The sequence below is a fragment of the Macaca mulatta genome, chromosome 3 (genome assembly GCF_049350105.2).
Source record: "Macaca mulatta isolate MMU2019108-1 chromosome 3, T2T-MMU8v2.0, whole genome shotgun sequence".
NCBI classification, from domain to species: Eukaryota; Metazoa; Chordata; class Mammalia; order Primates; family Cercopithecidae; genus Macaca; species Macaca mulatta.
Window position 1 is genome coordinate 98,262,759 of NC_133408.1, and position 16,370 is coordinate 98,279,128.

The 16,370-nt window shown below is 39.2% G+C and overlaps 1 protein-coding gene across 5 annotated transcripts in view; it reads right to left on the reverse strand.

Moving 5' to 3' along the window:
* The window catches only part of PLEKHA8 (pleckstrin homology domain containing A8), a 137,700-nt gene that overhangs the window by 34,224 nt on the left and 87,106 nt on the right, over positions 1 to 16,370 (reverse strand). Inside the window, exons 13-14 of one of the 5 annotated variants that reach the window (XM_077994682.1) lie at positions 11,910 to 11,971; positions 1,458 to 7,456 (exon numbers count right to left, since the gene is read on the reverse strand). The exons of 1 other annotated variant lie outside the window; for it this stretch is intronic. In XM_077994682.1, coding sequence (XP_077850808.1) covers positions 7,259 to 7,456; positions 11,910 to 11,971 — 260 coding nt within the window. In that variant the 3' untranslated portion in view covers positions 1,458 to 7,258. 5 annotated transcript variants of the gene reach the window in all.

Consider the following 16,370-nt stretch of genomic DNA (forward strand, 5'->3'; position numbering starts at 1 on the left):
GAAACAATGATAGAGGAGCTTGTCATAGTGATTGTCTCAAGGGATAGTGGCCTATTAAAATTCGTGCAAGTAAAAAGGTCAAGGCAGTGTATTGTAAAGGTACAGGTTTCTCAAGAAGAGAAACTTTAGGGCAAGGAACAAGGGCCTCCAGACAGCTGGAACTAGGAAAGGGAAGCCAGCCTTCAAGGAAACTTCGCTCGTGTCCCTGGCTACTACATGATTTTGCATCAGTGCTTCTCAGTGTGCCTATACCATCCTTCCTCTACACCAGCTTTTTCTTCTTCCTTCTCTTGCACATGGTGCAACATAGCCACCCCAGTCCCAACTCTACTTGACCCTTTTGCTCAAGCACCTACCACTCAACACTCCTGTGTCTCTCTTCTTTCAATCCCTCCCACTCTTAATTCTAATGGACTCTGCTGTTGTGTTTAAAGAGGCAGCTGGAGAGGGCTCAAGTGGGCAATAGTGGGAAGATTCCCTGAGAAGCGAGTGGACAGGACAGCTCTCCAATGCCAGTCATACATATCTGTAGGTATCCTAATATGCACAAACAAGTGTATGAGAGGCGAAACCTGACAGGTTAAACACTACTTTGGCATCAAGTGATTTAGGCAAAAAAGTGTCTGCTACTGATGTCATCTAATTAAGCACACAGCCACTGAAACATTATGCTTAGCAAATTAATCTACTAATTGTTCTGCATCTAGTGTCTCTGAAAACAGAATTAAACCAAGCCAAAGAACATAGCTACCTCTGAAAGGCGCAAGTCTTTCTTGAATGCTTAAAACACCCAGGGCAAGGCCATTCCAGAGGCCCTCTGATGCTTCAAAATCATCTTTTGTTTAGGTTTTAAGCAGTTTCATAAAAATTTTGGAGCTTGGGGCTGGGCACAGTGGCTCAAGTTGTAATCCCAACACATGGAGAGGCCGAGGTGGGTGGATCACTTGAGGCCAGAAGTTCGAGACCAGCCTGGGCAACATTGTGAAACTCCATCTCTACTAAAATTACAAGTCAGACATGGTAGCGCACACCTGTAATCCCAGCTACTCAGGAGGCTGAGGCATGAGAATCCCTTGAACCCAGGAAGTGGAGATTGCAGTGAGCTGAGATTGTGCCATTGCACTCTAGCCTGGGCAACAGAGCAAGACTGTCTCAAAAAACAAAAAAAAAAAATCATGTTGGAGTTTGGTTGCCTGGGTTTGTAGCCTGGCTTATTCCTCCTAGCTGTGGGATCTTAGGCAAGGGGCTTCCCCAATATATGCCTCAGTTTTCCCAGCTGTAACCTGAGGATAACAACAGTACCTGCCCTATGGAGTTATTAGGAGGATGAAATGTGCTTATATTTGTAAAGGGCTTAGGTTGATGCCCAGCAAGTCATGTGTGTTGCATAAATGAGACTTCTTATTGACATATTCAATTAGGCAGAAAACCACACAAAAATCTTTGAGAACTTAATACTTTAAAAATAAGTTTATTATAACTAACGAATATAAAATCTGACAGATATTTTCAAACATTTTTGCAAAAAAAGTAAAACCCTCCCCTTTCCCCCCTCCCCGCCAGATACAGAATAAGGACTTGGACAGAGAAACAATACAAATCTAAACATGAAACTGGCGCTCATCGGTTGGTCCCAAGAGGCTCCAACATATTATATTCTAAGTAAAGGTCCATTAAATTAAGAAGTTAACAAGCCACTTGACACTTTTATAGTTTAACTTGCTTTCTACTCTGATTATAATGCTCATTCAAAATGCTGAGAGACAAGAACAGGTAACGTTAATACTGCACGTGACAGATATTCAAAGTGCATAAATCTATGAAACCACAAACATTCATAAGAATACTAGGCATGGAATTAAACAGTGACTTAAAAAATTAATCCAAGGAAATCTATGTACATTTTAGCCTTTGGCATCTGGTCTATCATGTTTCTTCTTTATGTAGACATCAATTTGTTAAATCTATTAACCAGATTAAATTTATCTGACCACATTTCTCATCTGACAGATTGTCCACAGCCAATTTCACATGAGGTAGTTGGGCTGTTTAATGACATTCTAGTGAAATTCTCATGATACATGGGAATTATACATTAAACATGCCGTGGAACTGGCTCATAGCCTTCTAGGAAACAACAGAAGTACTTCTAGAGCATCCTTCCTATCAACACTGACTCCATATACACCTATAAACAGACATGTATACACAGGAGTCTGTGTGGGTAAGACTGACTTTGTAAGGGGTATCAGCCATCCCAAGGTGGTTTCTGTTTGTAAGGTACAGGGAGGAAATACTGACCACACTTTAAATATATGAAATATTTAGAACAAGCAGGATGTTATTCTTACATTCTCACATAGCTTAGCTGAAAACATTTGTTCACTCTGGAACAGAAGTGATTAATACGGGAAACAAAGAATTTTGAAGACTTTTGCATTGCGGAGTAGTGGTATTTTTTTCCTTTTAATTAAAGGCTATATAAAAACAGCAGAGGAGAAAGATCAATGCATGCATCAACTGTACCAGAGAGGCACTGTTAATGACTGTTTAATCATGCCCTGGAGTGCCTGAATGCAGCAGTGCAATGAGAAATCATGCAAATGGTCACTGTACACAGGACTATTGACTGTCTGAGACAGGATGGGAATTGGGAACATTTACAGGGAAGGTCTAGTAAACAGTATATTTATGGAATTGTTGAAAGAACTCCTAATGACCTTGTAATACAGATAAACAGTCTTAAAATACCATTAGACAGCTAGTGAATTGTTTTTTATGAAATGACTATGAAACCCCTGAGTAAGCAACTGCAGATTACAAAGGGACGTACAGAAGTAGAATGTACTTCTAACGAAAGCATTCTATATACAATTCATAGGAATACAAATTTACCATACATAATGAAGTTCGTGTGGAGACCTTACAAGATCACAGAGTATCTGAAGTCAGGCCCTCAAAGACCAAACACATTAGCTCAGCTAACAGAACAATGGCTGAAAATATATTTTACTTATAAATTCTACATCTAAAAATTTTAAAATTTAAAAAAGGTTGATAGATTAGCTTAAAGAAAGAAATGAAACATGAGGGAGAGCTGAATAGTTGTAAAACCTGTGACTAAAATCAGAAGCAACTGGTTTTAATCAGTGATTCAGAAATGCACCATTATATAACCAAGTTCTCATAGGACATGGTAGTTTGCTAGGAAAAAACTTAATTTTCTTCCAGAAAGTTCCCCAAATGCCTCACATCATCGTCTATTGCTCATGACCCTCTGACTCTACTGCCTTATCTGATATTTCTCCATATGTATGATTTTCACAATCAGATCAAGTTTCCTTAAAAAAAAACTCTTACTTCAGCTCCTCTTTCCCTCACTTCAAATTTAGTGGAGAAAAATGTACTTTACTTATTTGGTCCCTATCACATATTTTTAATTAAAAACACTTTTCTGAAAATATAAAGTTAAAAGCATCAACTTTTTGTTAATATACATGGAAAGTAATAACCAAAAGGAGAAGAGTGCAAATTTTCCAGCTGCACCCCTCTAATAATCATCTTTCCTAGGTGCCCCATGTCATGTCATTCACCGGCTTTCCAGCTACAAATGGGAATATGGGCTCCTTCTTAAGAAGCTCTTGCAGTCTGGAGGTGGGGAAACAGAATCCCCTCTGATCAGGCACCTAGCCCTGGGCTAAGTTGGTGCTAGATGCTCTACATATGTGCTAGAAGCTGCTCCTGAGAAATGGGGCAGAACAAACATAAGTGGGGGCAGATTTGGCGTGCTGATGGCAGTACTGCTGGCAATTTTCAGTAGCAAAGAAGAGAGAAAAGCAACAAGGCTGGACTATGAAGTTCAGAAATCCCTCATCATGGAATATGACATTGGGGGAAGTTTAATAATCAGAATGACATGCAAATAATGGTAAGAAGGTGCCTGAAGCCACTACTTATATATCCTAATGAGAACTACCCTTCAAAGTCAATGTCTTGGGCCCATAGGCCCAACATTCTGTGAGAGCTCCTCTTCTGGAACTCCCTTCAGAGCTACATCAAGAGCCAATGAGAAGATCATCTTCTCCTCATAGTTACAATTTGGTTTCACTCCCAAAAGGGATCTCTCCAATTTAACATTTTTCACCAGCATTAGCTATAAGGAATCTAGCTTGCTTTCAAAAGTCAAGAGACTTGCCATCATTGAAAATATTTTGTTTAATTCAACAAATACACCCTGATACCTACAAAGTGTAAACACTGGCTTTTACCATAGGGAGAAGTACAGGCACAATGAAATTGTGTGGAATTGTCTCATAAGGGGTTAGCCTAATGTTACTTATTTGTGTCTATAATACCTAACAGACCAATTTCCTTTTTCTTCCAGTTCTCTCTAAAGGTTATGCTAGAAAAATAATCCTAAAAATGCTTTGAGCAATGACAACAAGGTGATTACTCTGCCAACAAAATACTAGAGTTTTCTCACCTCCTCTCACAGCAATGGTGAAAGTAAACTTAGGTGTCCCAGAAGTCTTGGAGGGCAATGGAGAGAAAGCTTTAAATATCTTTTCTCATTGCCCCTTTCTTGCAAAGTGACTACACATCAGCACAAATTATGACTTTAACTACAACAGAGAGCAAATACTGTAGATGTAGGAGGAACCTCTGACTATGCCCAGATTCAGGTTAAGCTGAATTTACTGTTTAGTATTAGGTTCAATTTCTAATATTTTTATTTAAGGATCCTCAGTTCCTTAAGCAAACTTTTATACATCTTAAACTTTTATACATCTTAGGCAAACTTAATATGCTCCAGTGGGGAAAATACCTATTAAAAATATTACCCTCTTTCTACAGATGTGGAAAAAGGGTAATTGGAAAATGCAACTTATTCAAGCTATTCTGTCTGATCTGGTTTCTCAATGATCTCAGATAATATTAAGCCCCTCATTCTCAGCAAATTGAGTTGTGTACATCTAGGCACTACCTATACAAATGCAAAATGGCCATGCTGAGCAGCTTTCCTTTTGTGTGTATTCAGAGCTGGGGTGGCAAACCTGAGGTATTTTCAGACTGCTACCTCTCCAAGAGACCACAGAGTTCACCTCAGGTGGCAGGGAGCACCAGCAGCTGTTTAGAATGATCACGCTGCACAATTCTACCAACCACCTGGTATCATCCCCTCTAAATGGTACAATGCCTAAAACATCTTCATTCCAACTACAAGCAAAAACTGGCTGCTTTTTCTTTTTCCGTTTTAGGGGGCTATGTCAAGGGCAGGGACTATCCCCAAGTCCTGCCATCATATTCGTACTAATCAGAGAAGGAGATCTATACTCACTGCTCATGAGAGTGGGAGGGAAATAACACACACACACCCCTTGGCAAAATACAAAATAATCAACATCATTTTAATACCCCCCCTTTCTCCCTAGCCTTAAAACATGTGATACTGATTTTTGAAGTTTAAGTATTTTCCAGAAGTCTTTATGTGGGCAAAATACCTAATTAATCTGAGCTAAATAAATGTTGTTTAAAAACACACAAAGGCAAAACCAGTACCCCTCCCTACATAAACTTCTCTGACTAAAGAGAGAATTCCCTCCATCCTAGAGATCTGCAGCAGGAACAGGAACAGCATCATCTAGAGATGATGCTCAACTCAACCAAGCCCCTCAAAGGACCTTTGACCCTGGATAACTACCTTATGCTGGAACTTCCCTTCCTGTTACTAGAAGGAAGTAGCCTCTAATGGGGAAGGTACCCATGGCTTCTTTCCAATGCACACTCAAGGCAGCATGATCTACTGAGACTAGGGCCAGGGTTGGAGCATCACACTGTGCAGAAGAATGCCCACTCAACATTGTTTTATGAAATAATGTTTCTTAAGTTTTAAGAAGTTTAAGAAACTGTTTTCTTAAGTCTCACCTTTCAACTCTGACGCTGTCCCAAAGCTTCTGAGATTGATAAACAGCTACATTTTGCCTGCTCTGCATTTTTGCTGATTAAACCGAGATTAATTGGTAAGCAGGTTCAGAGCCATGGCCCCTGAATGCAATGCAAAGGCCTACTGGCTGAGTGTCAATGCTGGCTCAATTAAGAATGCTGCTGAGTAAACCTGCTCCACTTCTCACTCTCCATTTAGCTATTTTATTTAAATGGCGGCCTATTCCTTTTTGAAAAAAAAGGACATATCATTTAGTTCTTGAAGAAAACTGGTAATTTTGTAAACTAGAATTTAATCTAGTTGCTTTTCAATACTGTGTGCAGAAGAATCACATGTGAAGTTTATCGAAATGCAGATTCCTATGTCCCACCACCTAGACTCTGGTTCTTTAGGTCAAAATAAGGCCTGGGAATCTGCTGTTTGAACAATCACTCCATATGACTATGGTGAAGAGGCAGTCCAGGTCACAGTTGGAAATTAACTGGCTCCTCTGCTTAGAAACTATGTGACTGTGAACAGATCCCCCAACTTCTAAACCTTGCTTTTGAAGTGGGGTAATAATCCCTTTGAGTATCATTCCTTGTGATGTCCAATTGAGATAATGCATGGGGAACATGCTGGTAAATGGCAGGCAGTTGGGAGGTGTCATCTCAAATGACCTGTCCCGCCTCTCTCATATTCTCCCCTCCAACTTGGGGTGAGGGCACACCATTAATCTTCTCAGAGCAACGCATCTTCTTCGCCTCCCACAATTGCATTGTCACGTGAATGCCCTGAACATCCTTACTACACAGGCCCTTATCACTGACAGAGTTGCAATGAAGAAGGTCCACTGAAGAACATCTAGGAACAGCAAACTCTACACAGCTTCAACAAAGCAGCTTATACTACCTCCAAATGTCTAGTCTAAGTTGGCTGAAATACTGACTATGAATTATGGATTAATATGGGTTTTGTTGATTTTCAGCTTGGGTTTGGGTGGCCCATTAGAACTAAAATATAAAAACAATACAATACACAATAACAGCAAATTTGTTTGTTAAGTCTGCTCTTATAACTTGCTGTTCAAGTCTACAGCAGCTTATCATTTGGTTTCCAGTAGGCCTGCTGAACTGAAATATATAGCACCTTGATCTTTAAACAAAACACATACGCATTTTAAAAATTATAAAAGCACTGGGTTTTGCCTCCTCCTGTCCATCCCCCAAAGTGAAGGGGTTGGAGAGGGTTGAGGCTGTTGCTGGAAATTAAGTAGGGCAACAAAACACTTTAGCACTTTAATCCCTGAAGTTAGGAGGTGCTGCCCAGCAGCCATCATACCACCTCATCGGATTCCAGCCCGTGGACCTCGTATAAAGTGTCCAGTATGGCCAGCTGCTTCTCCATGGCAGGGAGGTAAAGGCTGAGGTCCCTCTGCATTCCAATACTGAAAGCTTCTTTCTGGTGGTCACCTTCCTTTATAGTTAACGCGGCCACAAAATCTTCATAGGATGGAGCTGCCCTTAAAGCTAACTGCAAAAGAATAACCCATGAGAATCTGCATCAAGTCTGTCTCTCACACACTTATTTTTATGCATGTGCACATGCACACACATACTTTCACACATACAAACAGCTGAGAAGAGCAAGAGTAAAGAAATATGACTACCCTTCTAATTTGTGGCTTCTCTAAAATTATGTTTCAAGGACCAATTCAAATAACTTTAAGGCTAGAAGAAACAAGTGTGTACTTGGGCCACCTTAAGGATAAATAATGCTATCACATCAGGGAATGCTGAGAGAGAGTCTGAGAAAAGCTCCCTTCTGATCCACAGTGTGATCCAGACTATTCCCCTCAGATCTTCAGAATCTATATGCATATTGCCATCATGGTCTTTATTCCCACATGGCCCGTCTTCCAGGGCATCTCATTCTCATATCTCATCTCTATATATTTCTTTGCATATCTTCTATTTTTCCCCCATATAACAATATTTCCTTTGTGCTCTTGAATGCTTTCTAGAAAGGGAGCTAACATTTGTTGTTTGCTTGTGCGCTGATGCTTTAACATAGTTTATTCTAGTTGATCTTTATAAGAACCCCGTACAGTTTATATCTCTATTTTATATGTAAACGTCATACAGCTAATGAGTGCCAGGGCTAGGCTCTGAACTTGGATCATCTCTGTGTTTTTCAATCACACCACCATACTATGCCACTTCCCTAACAGATTTCCTAGGCATCTTATCCTTCTCTTCCTTTGCGGGCCAATATTCCGTAAGCTTGCTAAAATCTGTCTTCTGGTGTTCACTAGATCTCAGCAGAGGCTTTTTGGAGAATCTTGAATTATCATTCCACAGTTGCTTTCCTGATCTTCCTTATACTTTGAAAGTCTTTGAGAATCAGCCCTCCCCATTTTTGCAGTAAGAGAGTGACTGGCATTGTCATGCAGTGGCTAAAAAGCACAGACTTAGATGAAGCAGACCTGGACTTGAATCTCAGATCTTTCACATATTAGTTTGAGGAATTTATGCAAAGTGCTTAACTTCCTAGAATCTCAGTTTCCTTATTTACAGAAGAAGACTAATATCACTTTCCTTATTTTAAGGATTAACGGGATCTGTAGGAAGTATTTAGCCCACTGCCTGGCACATGATAAATACTTAGATAATGGTAAAAGTACAAGGGAGTAGGAAAACTGAAAATGAAGAGAAGGCAGTTATCCAAAAACGTAACAAAAGAAAATCTCCCAGAACTGGAGGATAGGAGTCTTCAGATTTAAAGCCCTAACCAAGTGCTCAGCATAATGAGTGATAAAGACCAAAAGGGAGCATCATGAAATTTCAGAATGTGGGGATAAAGTAAACAATCTAAAACATCTTGAAAGGGACAAGGAACAGATTATATATAACAGAATAGGATTTTACAATAGTAATAGTGGAAGCTGGAGGACTAGAGAAGAATGTCTTCAAAATTTGGAGGGAAAATGTTTATTAACCTAGAATTCTACACTCAGCCATCAGCACTCTAGAAAAAAAAGGGGAGAACCAGTAATAGAGTTCAACTGTCCAGGCTGATTGAAGATGAAACCAAAAAGGTCAAATGAAGGCTAGTTAGTGACCAAGATGGAGGCAGCCACCTTGCCTGAAATGGATATCAGCTAAGTAGATAATTCAAAGATTAAAAAGTCACTATTTGGCTGATAAGTCAAATTCCTTGGATGTAAACAATGTTTCCCGCAGCAACTGAGATTAGTTAACATGAATTTGGCTCTGCAAGTTACCATGTTAGAAAACTTATAAACCTTCCGAAGTAGGCATGACTTGGAGAGTAATAGAGAGGGTGAAAGGGCCAATCTAGCTACAGACTCCTCTACTGATAAGGCTGTTGCCAAATGCATCACATAATCTATTTTCTTAAAAACCGGTTTTTAAGAAAATATTGCACCTTTATTGGCAATAATATTTAAAGCCTTCAAGATGTTTTTACTCTACAACCTTGGGTATATTACCTCATCACTTTGTGTCTCAGGTTTCTCTGTCTACAAGCAGGGAAAATAATGGAATATATCTCAGGGTTATGAGACTTAGAAATTTATGTATGTCAAGCACTTAAAACAACATCTAGTGCATGTTAAGTGCTCAAAACTGTAAACTGTGGTTGTAGTTCTTAGTATTCGACACAGCAGTTCTACTTCTAGGAATTTATTTTGAGGAAATAAGAATTTTATTCAAAAATGCATATAAACAGATGCTGTTTTATTTCCAACCTGTTTTATTCTAAACTTAGAAGCAGCTTAAGTCTCTCACACAGAGGACTGAGCAAATAAATTATGATATCTCCATACTAGGGAAAATATTATACAGTCACTAAAAATAGTGTTTTCTTCGAAGACTCTTTTATGGCATTTAAAAATGATAATGATAGATTCTATTCAGTTGGGGGGGATATAAAATTATACAAGCTAAAGGTAGAAAAAATGTATATACACATACAGAGTAAGTATACAAAATAAAGATAATTATACACATATACTATATGCATGTATATATAAACATCTATATTATATTTAAGTATATAAAATAGGTCAATATTTAAAAGAATATGTAAATTAAGAAGCTAAGACGGTAAAACACAAAAATGTTAAAAAAGGAAAATATGGACAGTTTTAATTTCTTCCCTTTCTACCATGATTTCTAAAATTTTTTATGAGTCTAAATTAGCATAATAAAGTTATAAAGTCCTCTTAAAGACTTATGCTTTGCATCCATTAAAGTATAGGATAAAGGAAAAAAAGATTTATGCTGATAAGTTTTCTACTATAGCTGCATTCTTATTGACAATATCTCTGGGATCTTCAATATTTCAGGATTAAATTTTGCCTTCTATACTGAACCCTTCCCCCCACACTTGTTTTGGGGCAACTCAGGTGTCAGGCACAAGCTAGCAATCACAATATTCACTCAGGGAGATCAATGTACACAGTGAGCATCCATTGCCTAAGAACTCAGTAGAGGCCTCTCAGTGACTGTCTTCACTGCAGAGAGCTCTAATGGAGGTGAGCACTAGCACCTTGGAGATAACAGATCTGAATTTAGACCTAGGCTCTGACATAGCCTCACTCTAGTACGTGGGGACTGGAATTAATTGTTCTGAAAGTATAAAATAGTGGGAGTTAATCCTGAGAATTAATGAAGATAAAGAATATGAAAGTACCTGTTAGAGTGCCTGGTACACAACAAGTGCCAATAGCTACATGGAAGCAATTATGATTATTCAAGGTGTATTGAAGGTAAGGGTGAGCAGTCTGTAGCTTCATTTGGTCCAGCACCTATCCCAGTGAACAGTGAATGGGATATGGAGCTTTAATCTCCATGCTTTCAAAAAATATTTCATTGTCACTAGAATCTGATTTCTTGTGCTGTACATTCTTCCCACTTTACTGGCCTCCCTAATAAAGCATGACCCAAACAGTTCTTTCTTTAGGCAAATGATGCATCCTTTACATCCGTAAAAGATACCATCTACAAGGCTACTTTATTCCCCAACCTTCCAAAGAATGTGAGTACCTTCTATGAGGCTTCCTGACATACAACTGCATGAGACTGCCTTTTCATGACCAGATTTGACTAAGACTGACCTTCTCCTGGATGGGAAGAATCAGAGTGTATTGCTGACGTAAAGGAGCCATCTACTTCTGCTATTTTATAAAGCAGGATAAGTGACCTCCCCAGGAGACTAGGAGTCTCAGGTTTGTGTTCTTCCTAGTTAAACATGCTGGGAAGAAGAGGGTGGTGGGTAATCAGAGCCAAAACATATGAATACAAAACACCTTCACGATGAAAATAACTGGCTAAGAAGAGATTTCTAGCCCTAGCCACTGGCACACCCAATACAGTTAATATTCAAAGACAAAATTCAATTAGGGAAAAAAAAAATCAACTAAGACCTAAGAATTAAAAGGAATGAATACAATGAGCAGCAGAGGGAGCTATTAGGTTGACTACATCACCTGAATGCATAATTTCCCTTCAATGATAAGTATTTAGGGTCATTGCTTCCTACCTACTTCTGCTAGGATACTTAAGCTTTTTACTACCTTATCAGAAAGGCAACCACTTATGAGGCAAATCTTCACAAGGTCACTGGAACTGGCTAGAGTAATTAGAATTGGCTAGGGTAAAGCATCAACTCTTTTATTCATATTTCTTTAACAGTCTTTGCTATTCTAGATACTTTTTACTGCTGACATTTCCACACACCAAAGGCCTATAAATGTAAATGAAATAAATAACATTTTGTTCTTATCCTCAAAAACAAACAAAAACACTATACACACATACACACACACGCACACAGACACACACACACTACCTTGTTTCTGACAATCGTAACTAGATAAATAACTGGATAAGAAGAGATTTCTAGCCCCAGCCACTGGCACACCCAATACAGTTAATAATAGGAGATAAGAAGGATCACTTACCGCAAAAACCCCTCGAACTACCCAGCCATGGTGTTGCCGCAATGTTTTACCATATGCGTTATCTTGAAAAGAAGAAAAACTCCATGAGGAACACTCTCATCAGAATTTGATGTGCTATTTGTATAATGTACTTTTTTGTTTGCTTGTTTGTTTTTAAAGAGACAGGGTCTTGCTTTGTCACCTAGGCTAGAGTGCAGTGGTGTGATAATAGTTGCAGCCTTGAACTCCTGTGCTCAAGTGATCCTCCTGCCTCAGCTCCTCGAGTAGCTAGGACTACAGGTGTGGATGACCACGCCCAGCTTACTGATTTTTAATTTTTTGTAGAGACGAGGTCTCGCAATGTTGCCCAGGCTGTTCTGGAACTCCTGGGCTAAGGCGATCCTCCCCCCTTGCCCTCCCAAAGCACTGGGACTACAAGTGTGCGCCACCGTGCTTGGCCATATTTGTATAATGCATAGTAGCACAATACTATTGGTATTTGGAAATTATGAAAAAAATCTAATTACAAGATTTTGGACCCCAAAAATGTAAAGCAGGAAAAAAATCTCAAAAAAAAATTTTTTTTTAAAGAAATGCAGATACTTCCACTCTTACTCTGGGTCCATCAATATATCTGAACTTCAGCTTATTATCGTGGTAGGAAAAGGTCAATACATATGAAGAAACAAAGAAGGAGGAAAGGATATTGAAAAATTGAGACAATACAATTAGAAATACTTTGAAATGTTTTGTGACCCTGAGCCAGTCCCTTAGCTGCCCTCTCTAACCATCTGTTTCCTCCTTTGTAAAATGATCTCTAAGGTTCTTTCCAATTTTAACATTCTATTCTGAGATACCAAATGTTTGTCCTAAATGACCCTATGACCCTGGATATACAGTATTAGAGCTAGAAACCTTCAAAAATATTTATGGAAAGAATGGCTTGAAGTTATTAAGCTAAAGTAATTGGTGAGAACTATATTAATAAAAGTCATTCATGTTTCATACTTTAATCTATAATTTTTGTCCCAATGTATTTTAAAAGGAGATTTTGAAACTGGCATATCATAATTTTAATTATGAAAAAAATCCCAAGAACCAGATGGATGCATTTTATGCAAAGGATGTGTTCCTGAAATTTGAATAATTCAATATATGCAAAATTCAAAACTGATTTCTCCACAGGATTAAATGCATTCTCAGGAAGCACAGATCTACATCACCATGATGCATTTTTATTTCAATGTTCCACTTTATTTCCTAAGCATCATCTCCAGTAGCAACAGAGCACTCATTTCTAAATTAACAGCACAGTGTACCATGGGGGCTATTTGACCTTCTTCATGTTTCTCCGTATCTAAATTCTATTCCAAGCGTATTTATTTTCATGTGCTGGTTTCAGCACAAGTACTACCACCATTTCATGAATGCTTAGTGTGACATTCTAAGGCTACAAAAATATTTTCAATTCTAACAAGATAAGATATTAAAATAACAGATAAAGAGACACTAAAACCACAAGTACAAGTTCCTATGCAGTGAAAAGCAATGTGGTTCACAGGACATTGTCAAGGGAAGTCAGGTATTTATTTGCATTTTACTGGCCAAAATGGCACTGCCATGTGGTTGCAGCTTCAACACAGTTTACAATTGAATCAAGCCTTCCAGTTTTGAAATTATGTCATTCTAGTCAACTTTACTTTAAAAATTGGAGTGAGGCTTTATTAATACTTTTAGTATATCCTACCATTTCAATTTTACATATTCAAATCTGCACAAAATGCAATTATGTTACATAAAATACATAATACATATTGCAATATATTTTATATAAAAGACTGTACATGTGAAATATAACAACAGATTCCTTTGGCTCTCTAAAGCTTAGGATATGTTGGAATGCCATTATCCAGTGTGTTAATGGTAAAGTAGAAGCAATAAGTGATAATTAATACATTCAAGTATGAAGAAGACTCTTAGAGCCTAAAGGAGAACCCAAAATTAAATTTAACTTTTTTCTTAGGAGAACAGTCTGAGTAAACTAGGGCATGGTCAAAGATATATGTCTTCAATGTAAACCAAACAAAACATAGGTGATTATCTGTAAGAAGACATATGGCATCAAGGAAATTTCAGATGGTATACAAGACCTTAGTGAGGATATCCTGAGAAATGTGAAGAAAGGGGTTGCTGATTCACAAAGTGTATAGTACCGATGGGCAGAGAATATTAGGTACAGCCTCTGATAAAAACCAGCAAGACAACCAAATTTTCAACCATTTGAGCAGCCATCTGGGCTGGCAAGAGTGTACAGGTCCATGGAAAACATCCTGAGGTAAGTTACCAAGGTAAGATACTGCGAATCCTCTTTCTTGTGTTGGTATTCCAGGCAGGGCATCAAATGCCATTAGAAATAAAGAAATACCATTAAAATCTGCTGGTGGATATCTACCATGAACACCTGCTCTATTCAACAAGAATTCAGGGCAAGTCTACCACACAGTAGTATCTTTAGGTGATTTAAATTCAGTCAATTCCCTGTCCTCAAGAAGTTGATGGTTTATAGAAGAGCCAGTCGTGTAACAATCTTTATTGTATAAGTCAGTAACTGCTAGAGTACATATCTGTATGCAGTGCTACAGGAACAGTAAGAATGGAGAAACTAATTCAGCCTGGGCTGGTGGGGAGGCGTGTGGACACAAAAAATTCTCAGAAGGAATCCTGAAGGCTGGGTAGGGTAGAGAGCAGAGTGGTAGATGGTGCTGCAGACAGAGTGAGCATCACTGCGTTGTGAGAGGTCATGGCATGCTGGGCGATGGTGAGCAAAATTCATTGGATCTGAAGAACACCAAGGCTTGCAAACTGGGTTGGGCCAAATTGTGAGGACCTTTATCCATCATGTCAAAAATTATGATCTTCCACCTGAGGCATAGTGGAAGTTTTGAAAAATATAACATTTATTGCTTTTTTGGGGTTTCACGATTGATGTCCGTTGTTGAAAATAAGGAAAATACTTTAAAAGGAGAGAGCTAAAGAAACGTATAATCCTTTCTCCCAGAGATAACCACAGTGGGCATTCTGGAAAAATATTCTCTTAGTTTTTTTCCCCTGTACAGAGAATATTACCTTCTTCTGTTAGCAAAGTCATGATCATTCTGATTCAGAATTGTGGTAGGGAAGTAACAAGTTGAAATTCACACTTCTTTACAGTCTGTAGCAAATAACAGCTGTACTGGTGCCTGACCCTCCAGCTCCAAGGCCCACCTGGCTGGACAGATTGCTTGTTTAAAAGAGCTCTGGGCCAGGCATGGTGGCTCACGCCTATAATCCCAGCACTTTGGGAGGCTGAGGCAGGTGGATCACAAGGTCAGGAGTTCAAGACCAGCCTGGACAAGATGGTGAAGCCCCGTCTCTACTAAAAATACAAAAATTAGCCAGGTGTGGTGGTGGGTAACTGTAATCCCAGCTACTCGGGAGACTGAGGCAGAGAACTGCTTGAACCTGGGAGGCGGAGGTTGCAGTGAGCCGAGGTCGTGCCACTGCAGACCAGCAGCCAGGGCGACAGAGAGAGAGACTCTGTCTCAAAAAAAAAAACCTCTGGATTCGGTGTTATGCCAACCTCAGAGACCTTATACTTTTCCTATACATTGCCATTCAAGTTAACTATTCAAAAAAGCCTAGAAACTCTTTCCCATGCCCTCTTCTAAAAGACAACAAAAAGACAAGGAAGACAAAGGTGCTGTGAGTCCAAACAGCATGGGGAGCCTGGCTTAAGGATGGGAGAGTGTTTGTACAGCAGCACATCTGTCTTCCCATTGGCCCTAGTAGACAAAGCAGCTGTTCCTTGTTATGCTTATACCTTGCCAGAGGAGAGTTCCACCTGGCAAAATGTGGGCCAGATGATCTAATGGGAGAAGGTGTGTCAAAAGAATTTGGGCTGGGTCTTGACTGAGATCACTGCTGCAATTTATTTATTTATTTATTTATTTATTTTTTTGAGACGGAGTCTCACGCTGTTGCCCAGGCTGGAGTGCAGTGGCGCGATCTCGGCTCACTGCAAGCTCCGCCTCCCGGGTTCCCGCCATTCTCCTGCCTCAGCCTCCTGAGTAGCTGAGACTACAGGCGCCCGCCACCGCGCCCGGCTAATTTTTTTGTATTTTTAGTAGAGACGGGGTTTCACTGTGGTCTCGATCTCCTGACCTTGTGATCCGCCCGCCTCGGCCTCCCAAAGTGCTGGGATTACAGGCTTAAGCCACCGCGCCCGGCCCACTGCTGCAATTTAAAACCAACAAATGAAATAAAAGTCATTAAAAAAAAAAAAAAAAAAAAGACTTCCCAAAGTCCTTAGCTGACTTCTAGGCTGCAAATATCCCTGCCATGTGAGACTGGCTGCATTAAAATAAGATGAAGTCTAAGCCTGACCTATTTTGGTTACCTAGAGAAGACTAGATAATGAAATACATTAATCTTCACTATAATACC